This window comes from Eupeodes corollae, chromosome 3 (assembly GCF_945859685.1).
Source record: "Eupeodes corollae chromosome 3, idEupCoro1.1, whole genome shotgun sequence".
Classification (NCBI taxonomy): domain Eukaryota; kingdom Metazoa; phylum Arthropoda; class Insecta; order Diptera; family Syrphidae; genus Eupeodes; species Eupeodes corollae.
The window spans coordinates 107003941-107016723 of NC_079149.1; the positions used below are offsets into that span (position 1 = coordinate 107003941).

At 30.0% G+C, this 12783-nt stretch overlaps 1 protein-coding gene across 4 annotated transcripts in view; it reads right to left on the reverse strand.

The window, feature by feature from the left end:
• The window catches only part of LOC129949504 (P protein), a 106739-nt gene that overhangs the window by 5461 nt on the left and 88495 nt on the right, over window positions 1-12783 (reverse strand). For all 4 annotated transcript variants that reach the window (XM_056061009.1, XM_056061012.1, XM_056061010.1 and 1 more), the window contains exons 3-5: window positions 4151-4307; window positions 4021-4087; window positions 3640-3778 (exon numbers count right to left, since the gene is read on the reverse strand). In XM_056061009.1, coding sequence (XP_055916984.1) covers window positions 3640-3778; window positions 4021-4087; window positions 4151-4307 — 363 coding nt within the window. The remainder of the gene's footprint in view (window positions 1-3639; window positions 3779-4020; window positions 4088-4150; window positions 4308-12783) is intronic.

Here is a 12783-nt window from a genome sequence, read left to right on the forward strand (position 1 = left end):
GTTCTTACAAATTGTGTGCAGTATTTCTTTAGATTTTAATTCTTTTTTGTAAAAACCGTCACTTCGAATTTTCCAAAAATTTTACCAAAAGTATAAAACGTTATTTTTTACTGCAGTAATCTATGTTAGAGGTAGAATCATTTTTGTTAAAATAAATATTTTACGTATGTCAAAACTATTACTTTGTTTTTTGTCGAATAACTAAAATTAGATATATTAAAGTTGGTTGAGTGAATGGTTTCATAGATAGACAAGATCAACTAAAATGTACACTATAATAGTTATTGTTTAAAAATACCACCCACTTAACACGTTTTGATGCTACTATCTGTAAAAAAAATCTATCTCTTTCGATTCTTGTGATATGGCCGACGAAAAAAGGTTTCCCGAATGTATGAACGTAAGAATGTACGTATACACACGTACGAAGTCAAATCTTTAAGAACCTTTGATTAAGATTCGAGGGGCTTTGAAATTTCGAAAAATCTAAAAATGTTTAATTCGAAAATCGGACGGATTACAATAACTCATTATTTGAAGATTAAAATATCAAGTATAAGTATGGTTCGGAAATTATGAATCGGTGAAATTTTGACGGTGTTAAACTTTGACATATGTTAGTGCCGTAACAATTATCATTTGGCATTTTAGTGATATTTCTAATAGCTAAGTTTTTCTTTTTGATTTCTTGCAAAATTTGGATGGTCAATAGGTTCTTAAGAAATGTTGAATGACTGTGTTAAAAAAAAATTAAAAAGATTGACTGCTTCAAAAATTTGTTTTCAAAAATACCGATTTTCAAAATACAGATTTTATTTTTTTGTATAAAATCAACAAACGATAAAAAACAAATTTTCTGAAGAATTCAATAGTTAAACTTGAATGCATATTTGGACATAAGTGTCAATTTGTTAAGACCTCTATATCAATATATTACTCAATGAACAATGATTGAAATTCTAAGTTAATTTTGATATCGCACTTGTGAATGTTTTCGAAAACTTCTGTTTTTTTCTCTACTGCTTAAATTACTTGGTATATTTTAAATGTTGCTATAATGGCCTTATTAAAGGTTTTGTTCTCTCCATAAAAGCAGAATTTCAAGACTTTTCTTCTTCAAAATATAAAAAATCGAAAATTTGAAAAATGAGAAACAACATTTCAAAACAGAAAAATGAAGTGGATTACTTCGTTTATTCACGAGATTTGAAGATCCCAGCATCCATTTTTATCAATTTGGTGAAGTATTTTTGTAGACTTTAGCAGTAAATTCTAAATTACCAACTTTTTAAAACAGCACATAGCTATCAATTAACTTAAAAGTTAAAGCTTATAATTCAAAATTACAAGTCACTTATGCACGTGAAAATATGGACATAAGTAGGTCTATGTCAGTATTTCACTCAATGAAGAATAATGGAAATACAGTTTGTATACCTTCTCGGTAAATATTTTTTCCATCTTCCGTATTTTGCTCTACTACTGAAAATACTATACTTTTAAACTTTCTTAAAAACTGTAACAATACTGAATAAACACTGAGTTTCACGATTTTTCTTTTTCAAATCATACACAAAGTTAAGTTCGGGGAAAATACTGAAAATAAGCAAGAATTTTTTAAAACAAAATGCGATAATCAGAATTTTGATCAATCCATTAAATTATCCACTCTTTCTTATATTAATATTTCAAAATGAAAAGTATTATTCAAAACTAAAATAATTATATTCAAGAACTTAAGAGAATCAAAAACAAATATTCAAATAAGTAAAAATTAAAAAAAAAGGTTCTTACGTCAATTTCGGAGGTATCGTACAGAGGTAAGTACAATAAGGCATAAAGAAAGACACATTGTAAATAATTTTTTTTTATATTGTACGCCCACTAAAGAGGATATGAATACCCTTATAATGATTATACACAGTACGAGTAATTAGGAAGGGAGGATAGGATTCGAAAGGAGATACCGATGCGCATTGGTTTTGAATGCCTGCACATTGTAATGAATGGGAAATATTGAGTCTGGTAAAGCATTCCAGATTCGTGTAGTGCGACTAAAAAAAGAATCTCTGTACTTTACAGTAAGTAATATAGGCTTTATAAATTGTAGCCAGATCAGAAAGGGTAAAAACTTCTTGCATCGTCGGGGAAAATTTAAACACTTAGCAGCATTTTGGGCGATGTCAAATATGTGATTACTCCATAACAAATTAACAAGTGGTTTGTAATGCATTTATGGATAGTGGCATTGGGGGAGGGTTACGCTTTTGCGATAGCTTTAAGTTTTCGAAGCCTTAAATTTCACACGGTTTTTGATTCCCAACTTTACAATGCTGTCAAGATCAGAAATTAATGAGCTGCCTTTTAGTCGTCTACATCTGAAGAACAAGGATGAGAATCTAAAAACGAATATAAGAAGCAGCGAAACAATTTAGTGGGGTTGAAGTTTCAGACAAAAGATAATTTATGAAAATAAGGAAGAGCGTCGGAGACAAAACGGAGCCCTGGGGCACACCAGCATTTATTTTGTGGATATAAGATTTAAACCCACCAAACACTACTTCAATTGAACGGTCCAAAAGGTAATTTCTACCCCAAGGAAGAAGGGATTTGTCAATACCAAATGCACGCATTTTTGATAAGAGGGCTTGGTTTCAAACTCTATTTAATGCTTTTGAAATATCAAGTGCAATAAACTTACTTTCTCCAAAACGATGTAAAAAATGTTTCCACTGTTCATTGAGATAAACCATGATATCACCAGCAACGAAAGCCATATTGCAGGTCATAAAGAAGCTTCCGTTCTTCAAGATATTTGTTAATCTGATAATAAATCGGCGTTTCCATGACCTTGGAGACAGGGACTTGGTTGATATTGGACGATAGTCAGTGGGGGAGGAATATTCGCGTTTTTTAAGGGACAGGCTGGACAAATGCAGTTTTCCATCCACTCCGAAAGAGACGGAAAAGCATACGCAGTGGTTTTTCCAGCGTTGAAGAACACCTTTTTAGAACAATAGCGGGGATACTACCCAGGCCAGCGGATTTGTGAATGTCAAGATTTGTAAGCACTTTAGTAACTGAACGAGTGCGAAAGAAGATTCGTCGCATAGAACAGTTCACGCTCTTAAGAACAGAAGCACTCAGGATACACTCTGGTAACGAAAAATCAACAGCAAACTATGCTGCAAGCAAATTGGCTTTATCAATCGATTTTACATAGGGAGTGTCTTTAGAAACTGGCGTAGGAACCGACGAAGACTTAATGTTATGCATATTTTTTACAAATGACCAGACATTGTAATATTTTCGCCGTAATTTCTGGTAGTGAAAAAATTTAATGCGTCGTATATTTCCGTTAAAGGTCATTCTAGCTTGTTTGAACTTATTCCGGTTTTCCTCAGTTGGGTTGGCTTTGTAATTCCGGAAACTTAAATTTTTGATAACTCAGACCATGTGTTTTCTTTGGGTTTAATATATTTTACCCTCTTAGGCATAAAATTTCTCATTCAACAATGAATTAAGTTTGCTATTATATCTGCACTGGAATCCACGTCACTACCGGGGAAGTATAGTGACCACTTAATTATAAAATATTTTCAAAAGTTTAAACTAAAAATCAATTTTGTATCAACTTACCTTTAGGTATTTGTGCAGGTGGAACGGAGAGTAATTTTCTTTCAACGACTTTTTCATTTGTTGTCATAAGAAAACCAGTGAAAAGTCCCCATACAACCAATAATATTATTATTTTTGTCCATTTTGGCCACTTTTTCTTCTAAAAATACAAAACAGTGTTAAATGTTTCAAAATCAAATTGCAAGTATCAACTATCAGTTGGTAATTGATAAATTCTAAGTTTTATCCCTTAAAACTTTATGTATTTAGAAATTATGGAACTTTAACAGATATTAATACATTTTCTTTTTATTCTTGTTAAGAACATTCTCAATTATCAGAACTGATATTTATCAACTATCAATTGATAGTTGACACTCACATTCGAGGTGACTATCTTACCTTATGATCGTGTCCAGCATCGATATCATCCATATGATTGGGTTGGTCCATTTTATTATTGTGTCCTCTTTAGAAACAAAATAATTAATAAATAATAATAAAATAAAAATATAATTAATACAAAATTTACCTTCCATCGATTCCATGCATTTGGCCCAATTCATTTGTAATATTTATTCTAATAGGTGCATTTGGATCTATTGAGTTATTATTATGGATTGTAGCTTCATCCATTGCATTAATATCTTCCGTTGGTAGAGGATCATCATCATGGAGAGTTTCACCAGCTTGAAAAAAATTAAACAAATAAATCTTTTAAGTTTTGAACTAAATTCGAAAACAACTCGAACTTAAAATTCCAGAAGTATGAAATCTAATTCCTCTTAAAAAATGTCCTACTTTTTAAAAGACAACACTCGTAAACTAAGAAATTCTAAGAGACATAACCCACACAATAATTACATCGAATTAAAAACAAAGCTTTACAACCTCGACTCAACCACTTTGTGTTTATAACTAAAAATGGAAAGTTAAGAAATAAAGGAGATTCCTGTGATTAGGTATCATAAAACACCCGTGATGTGCTATATCATGCCTGTAAGGATATTTCTTAGAACAATAAGGCGCACGCACATCTTTTCACCCAATAAAATAAAATCTGTCTTACGAGGATTCAAGAAAACTCAGCTGGATGCCAAGCCTCCCATCCTCCTCCTCCTCAACACCAATATTATCCTGGTTTATCTTCTATATATAGGTACATCCGGATAAATTTTGTGCGCGGGAGACGATGACGGAAAGACATAAAACAAAGTGTGAGAGGGCGAAAAGTAATTAAGCAGAAATCCTTGTTTAAGGAAAATTGGCTATGTTTTCGGGTAGACATATGTTAAAGATGGCCCTAAAGCTTTTTTTTCAATAGTCATAAACTCAGCATGATAGCTACTGCTACCAACAAATTTTAAGAAGAGAAGGAATTCCAAGCAAATTAATATGAGTTGGATGCTTCTGTATCTTAGCTCACTTAAGGTTGACCTTTTATGATGTTCTACGGGATTTAAGGAGTTTATTAAAACAAGAGTCTCTCGTTTTGTTTGAGGCAACAAAAAAAAAATTAGGTCATCTGGGATGACGAGTGCACGTGTTAATTAGATAAAGCTTTTGGGGGTTCTAAAAATAGAACTGCGAACACCACGTATTAGGTGCCGGTGTTTATTTTGTTTTTTTTTTCGGGGATATATATTTTTTGCTGATGATATTTTGGGAACGAGATTTAGATAGAGACGTTGACGTCAAATAGAATTGATTTTTCTGATTAGGAATTCATAGAATGCAAAAAAGGGATTTGCCAAAGAAAAAATCAATTATCGGTTTATTTTTAAAGCAAACAAATTTACAGACAAAAGGTTTTCGACTCGATTTGAATTTTCCATTCGATTTTAAAACTTTAAACCCAACGATAATAGGTTACATGAATAGGACACATGGCCACTCCAAAGTTCTTGATGTTTTCGAGATAAAAATCGCATGGATAATTTTTCGCCTTAAATGCTTTTCATTTCTGTAAGTTTATGTTTATTGCATATCTTTAGGTGTTAAGAAAACTGAAACTACAATTGAAATTGTTAGTTCACAAAATAATGTGGTAAACTCAGGCGTATACGCATTTTTCTTGTTAAAAAATGAATGTATTTCTAATTGTTGGCTTTAGGTGTCAATTTTTGGTATGCATCGCTCCAAGTACAAAAGTACAAAAAAACAATGGGACAGCTGATTATTAAAATGAAACCTCTAAGAAAACCCTTGGTATTTTGTAATGTGTGAAATTGTTTACAAAAAATTACAAAAAGAAAAACATTTTTATACATAATTTGACAATATTGAATTCGAGTCTCTTATTTCCAAGGGCTACAATAGGAAGTTACCCCGAGTGTGGGTTGCACCTAGTTTTTTTTGTTTTCTGATGAAATCATTCTTTAGTGTCAGCAAAAATTTAAAAAAAACAAAAATGCAGACAACACGTGCCTTAAATAATTAATAATGTAAAGTTTTTACATGCACAATACACATGTTAGTATAAATTATATAGAATCGAAAGTGATTTCTATAATGACGAATAATTCAAGTAATTCATTTAGACAGATAAATTGAAATGGAATTAAATTATTTATAAAGTATAGATATGTGTTTCTTTTTAAATTTTTATTCTGTACGACGTTTGATAATCACAATTGTTTAAATATTAAATTCATAAAGGAACATCATTTGTAATTCTGATACGATTTTCATATTAGCAATGATACAAAATACCGAAGTGGGAGTAGACAAATATCAACGAAAATACAGAGTCCGGCAAAAAAACCTCCCGTATTTTTAGACGTTTATATTTAAAGCTATCTTTAGATAAAATGGTAATGTTTAAAACTAAGTTTATTTTATTTAATGTAAAATGGAATAGTATTTAATTTAAAAAATTCAATCAAATATTTCTGTGAAATTGTTTATTTATTTGTCATCGCCTTTTAAAATATGAGTTTTTTTTTGCCGGACCCTTTACTTACATACGAGTACATTTGATAAAAAGTTTCGATTTCTTTGCGAGTGATGGTAATATCAATAAGAATTCAGACTAATGCGGACTTCAGAATATCTTTTTTAAGAAGCCAGCTTACATCTATCACTGGTTTTCATTATTGTTTTTATTTATTCGAAATTTTAAAGAGATTAAAAAATATTTCAAATCTTATTTGGTTTCAAAACAAAACAAACGAGATTAAGGCTTTTTTTACTAAAACAAAAATGCTTTATTTGACAAAGAACTTTTCTTTTAAATCATTTCAATTTTTTTGTGATAATCCGGAACATAATCGTTTCACTTTTTTTTTGCAACGAACAACTCTTGCCTCAAATTTTTGATAACAATAGTAACTGAGTCAATTAACTTTATGAACACTTATGATGAACCTTTGCCAGAAGATGTTTTTGTCACAATATCATTAATATCACATTAAAGGAATAAAACATGGTATGCGGAACAATAAAGCACCAGGAGTAGGTACTCTGAAAAATTCCTGACAAAATTATTAAAATTAAACTTCTTGATTTTCTCGAGTCTTCCAATGTTGTGCCAAACCAACAGTTTGGCAAGATGATAGTACGACACATCAAGTTTTTAGAATTTTCAAATATATTAGACAAAATGAATACAAAAGAATCAACGGGTGTAGTCCTTCTGGATGTTGAAAAGGCTTTTAATCATATGGCATGATGGTCTACTTCATAAACTAAAATTATTCGGTAGTCCTTAATATATAATAAAATTAATATAAAGCTTCCTTAGAAACAGGTAATTTCAAGTTCATTTAAATAGAATACACTCTTCCATTAAAAATATAACATCGGGGGTACCTCAAGGGTCAGTATTAGGTCCAGTATTATACATTACGTATGTTGCCAGAAATATGAACTGCGAAGTAGCAATGTTTGCCGATGATACCACCATTTACAGTTCAAGTAAGATTGGATATGAAATTTAAATGACTTGCAACATGCTCTACATAAAATTCATGATTATTTCATAACATGGAAAGTAAGTATAAATGCTGATAAAACACAGGCAATCTTTTTTACCAGAAAAAAAAGAAAAGCCTTTGCTATTCCACTTGATCAGCTAAAGATAAATAACTGTGATATCCCGTGGGTTGATTATGTCAAATATCTTGATGTATATTTAGAAAAGACATTAACTTTTCGGGACCATATTACAAATACACTAAGCAAAATAAGTATTGCCACTAAAATGCTATTGACTCTTATATGTAGGAAATCACCCCTGAGAAAGTTCGATAAAATTATTATCTGTAAAGTAATTTTCCAAGTTATTCTTAAGTTATGCTTAAGTGCAAAAACGCACTTAAAATAAAATGCACGACTGGGTGGAACGAACCAGCTCCTGTATACAAAAAGTCTGTTTAAAAAAGTGCCTGTAAACTAAGTTTGTCTTCAAAGATTTAAATACCATTTAATTTGTCAAAAAATGTGTGATTCATCCCAAGACACAACTCATTCTAGGACAACTCATCAGGTGAATGAAAAATACTTGTAAGCATACTTAACGAAAACAATTGGTTGTGTATTCAACTAGTTCGTTCAAAGCTTTTTCCTTTGGATAGCTTTATTTTAATTTCATATTGGAAGAACCAGGATGGAAAGTAAATTATCTGAAGATAAGAAAGAGGAAGAACATGTATGTTTAAATTGTAAAGCAATCGCCTATTGGTTGCGTAATTAGGTAGGTGTCTAAAGCGAATAAAGAATAGTTAATTGGCGTGTTCAAACCTTTTGCAGATAGATAAATAAAGACATGTTTATGATGATAATGAAGGAACGTTATTGGTAGGTAAAAGGTGCATACAACATTCCTTCTTTCCTACAACTTTTCAGCGCAAGCATGAATTATTACGTTCAGTTTATTTCTTCGTTAAAGTTTAAAAAAAAAAACAAGCATACGAACAGGTACAAGAAATTGCTATTCATGTGTTGTTTGCAGTCAGGCCCGTTTCTTTAATTTGTACTAAGTATTTATTCTTTATGTATGAAACAACCTTATTCGTAAAAAATAATATTTTAAAATCATATATAAAAAGGTACCAAGATAATACCAAGATGACCATCGTTGATTTTCACAGTATTTAAAGTTATAAAAACACATAAATATGTATGAAATGCAGTAAATTGGATAAAAGAGAGGTAGGTTATTAAAATGTTTTCAAAAAAATGCACTCTTTTGGGCTCATCCACAATTAAAATGATTTAAAAGAAAAACTATTTTAAGATTCAAAATTTAACTGAAAAATAAGTTTGTCTTTAAAAATTTAAATATCATTTTATAAATCAAGAAACCCTAGATTTTTGAAAATTGTTAGAACGGTTTTTTTAAATTAGTTTTTAATGTAATGTAATTTTCAATTTTGTTCTTAAAATATTTTTGGTATGCAGTTGCTTAGTGATTGTAAATATATGTTCTACATTTGAATTTCACAAAAAAATGTTGACCCGTTTTTGAGATATACAATTTAAAAAAAATAAATATTTTTTTAAAAATCCAAAAAATTAAAAATTGTTCTCTTGATAATCAAATATTATTAAGGCAATATAAGAGCTTATTCAGAAAAAAAAATATTAAAATCGGTTCAAAAGTTGCTGAGAAAATTAAAAAACAAAATAACGGTTCTATGAGTTGTACCTTTCCTGAACAATACAAAAATAAGTTTTTCTTATTGAAAGAAAACAAGTTAAAAAATAAAATTTTATAGAAAATTAAAAGAAAAATCTATCGGTTTGTTTTTGCGAAAATTCGAATTTTCGTTTTGTGACCAAAAAATTGTTTGGGGGCCACTGTTAGTTTTGATCTTAAAACAAAATAAAAAACGCCTAACTCGAATCTTTTCAAAAACTTAACTTCCAAGTTTGAACTCAATCGACCCAATGGTTTAGGCTGTAGTAGCGTGGACAGACAGACAAAACAGAGTGGACGGAATAATTTTTTCTTCTCTACCCTCGTAATATCATGTTTAATTAAAATCTCAAGTTTGAAATTTTGGACGAATGCAAAACTTGCCATATACTCGTAGTTCCTATATGTCGCAAGTAAAAATTACAAGTTTCTCAGAATAAAACATTTAAAATAATGGCATATTTTCACTCAAATTTTACACTATCAAACTGGAGTTATTTCAATACAAATTTTGAATAAAGGATATTGTCAATTTCGTAAATTTAAAAAAAAATCAATGATGTCTATAACAGGCCCCATATCCCCAAGTATAAAAATAAAAATAAAGCGTTTCATTATTTAGTTCGTTGTTTCTTTTAAAGCAGCCATCTTTGACACTATTTGACTGCTGACTGCACTGAAATAGTCAACATTCTTTACCAAAATTGTAATAAAATTGCAACTACAGTTCGTAAAATTATGTATAGGCAGCAAATAGTGAAGTTTAATATCGTTTGAGCTTATGAGAAAAGAACAACTGAGAATATTGCTGCTGTAGCCCGCAGTGTTGTTCACCGATTTTAGGCCATACGCAAACAAAACTACCCAATATTCTGCGTAAAGGCTTAGGATTTAAGGCTTCTTAAGGTCCGTAAACACAATGGTTTAAGCCGGTTAATCACCAACACCGTTGTTTTTTCTATGGCTAGGTTTCTTAAATGCGTCAAAATGATTCAGATTTTTATTGAAAAATTAATAAGCCTATTTTCACATGGAAGGCTAAGAAATTAAGAAGAAATGACATTTGAGCCTAAGGAATTGCTGAAGAGCCTTTCTATCATCGACGTGTAATTATTTGTTGAGTTTTTGGGACTTTGTGGCGTTTTTATTGCACTCTACTAATTCGAAGATGAGGTTGGTAAAACTTTTCGTAAAGTAATTGAGAAATTATAGACTAGATGCTATTTTGTTAATATCTTTTACCATTGGTAATGGCATATATTTTTTTCACAATGAAATAAACATCCATTGATTTTTTGTACTATCAAAGTACAACTTTTTATTGGAAAATCCTGTTTTAATAGGTAAATACAAATGTTGTGTTTGAAACAATACTTTACACTCTTACTGTTTATTACTGCAATGTCTCCCGCACAAAATACCGTCAAACCTTTTGAAATTTCCAATATAATGCTAATTTAAAAATAAACTAATAGTGATCTCTGAACACCATAGATATTAAATACTCACAGCTAATAGGTATTATACCTACTTTAAAAAAGTATTTTAAATCTATCAATGCACAAATATTTACATCGGTAATTTAAACTTCAGAAATATCAATGAACTTTTAAGTCACAAAAACTGTTACATTCAGTCACAAAATCCGAAGCATTGTTTTTTTGAAGTAACTCGCTGAGCTCAAATAAAGAATAATACTTAAAAATTGCTGCAATTAAAAAATTAAAAAAGACACAGAAGAAAAGTTACAATTCTGATAATCTGACTTTAAAAAAAAAAAGTTTTTTATTAAAAATGTGTCGATTATATTTAAACTATTAGTATCGTAAGTGGAACCTTTCGTAATAGGGGTCAATGTCAAAAATTCGGTTTCGATGTACTTTCATTAATCTTTTGATGTAAAAGTAAGAAGTTAATTCTTAAAAATAAAAATATTTTTGTAATAGGCCAAAAGGGTACCCCACATATTTAGAACCGTTATTTTGTTTTTAATTTTCTCAAGAACAAATGTACCGATTTGAATAATTTTTCTGCACAGGGTCTTTTATTTTCTTAATTATATTTGGTCTTCAAAAATATCAAATAATTTTTGGACTAAAAAACCACTCTAATGATTTTCGAAAACAAAGTTCAATAAATTAAGGTCTTTTTTGATTTATTGAATGTCATTTAAGTTTTTGAAGACAAGCTTATTTTATTAGTAAATTAAATATTTGTCTAAATATGTAAAAGTTCTATTTGCAAACATAGTTTTTAAATACTGAAATTTTGTTTGTGTTTATTGTTTAGATTTTGGTCCTATTTTTTGAGATATCGAATTTTAAACAAAATTGTTGACAAAAAAATTATTTATAGAAATTAAAATAATACTTATCAAGATACTGGTACTTTATTGGAGCATTACAAAATTAGATTTTTATATTAAAAGAATCCAAATGAAAAACAAACATTTTAGGGAAAATTTAATAATAATTAATCAGGCCGTTTTTTTTTCAGAACAACCAAATTTTTTAATTTTTGAATTTGTTAAGGGACTGTTTTATTTGTAGTTTTAAACAAAATGAAAAACTCCTAACGGTAACCATTATTTCCAAGTTAAAACGCAATCAATCAAATGGAACCACTTTCTTCGACATCTCTACCATCGTAGTGTCATGTTTGATTAATATTTTAAACATTTTTTACGAATGTAAAACTTGAAATGTATGTACATATAGTACTGTGCAAAAAATTTTGAACTAGAACCTCCAACATTTTTTATTAAAAAAAATTGTTTGGAAAATCAAAAAGCAACATTTTTTCTTTGGGCCAACTTCCACTTTCGTTTGGGATCGTTGCTGTGTTGGAACGTCCATTTCCCAATGGTAATAAGGCAGAATGATGTTTCAAAGGATGTCTACATATTCTTTACACTTCAATTAGCCCTCCATTTGTCGAATTAGACCGATTCCTTGGCTTTTCTGGCCAAGGAATCCGAAGACCAAATTGAACCATCTCCATGTTTGACCGTCCCTTAAGTGTAGTTTTGCCTCTGCAACCGATCCATGCATATTAAACTTTCATTCGTTAGAAAACAAGACCTCATCGCATTTTTTGGAACTCCAATAGAGATGAGTTTTTGCAAAAGCCAAACGAACTTTTACATTTTTTTAAAAATAAATGGCTCTTTTGCTACCTGAAAACCACGCAATCCGTTGATGGGTCAATGGGTAACCTAAGTTTAATTTTTGCTTCCCTGGATGATTCCGTGGGTGTTCTTCTGAAGAAATGTGTTATTTTTCAACCATCTTTTGCTGTGGTGCTTTGAGAACTTCCTTCTCTATGATGGCATAACACACTTACACTTTTGATTTTTCTACAAATAGTTGATTAGTGAATGGAATATTTCTTTGAAATATCTTTTTGTGATGCTATTTTTTTGAAATCACACAAAATTCTGGATTTTTAAAACAAAATCTTTTTTTTTTCAATTTAAAAAGAATTAATCTTATCGATCAAAGTCCCGGATAAAACTAACTAAACAATTG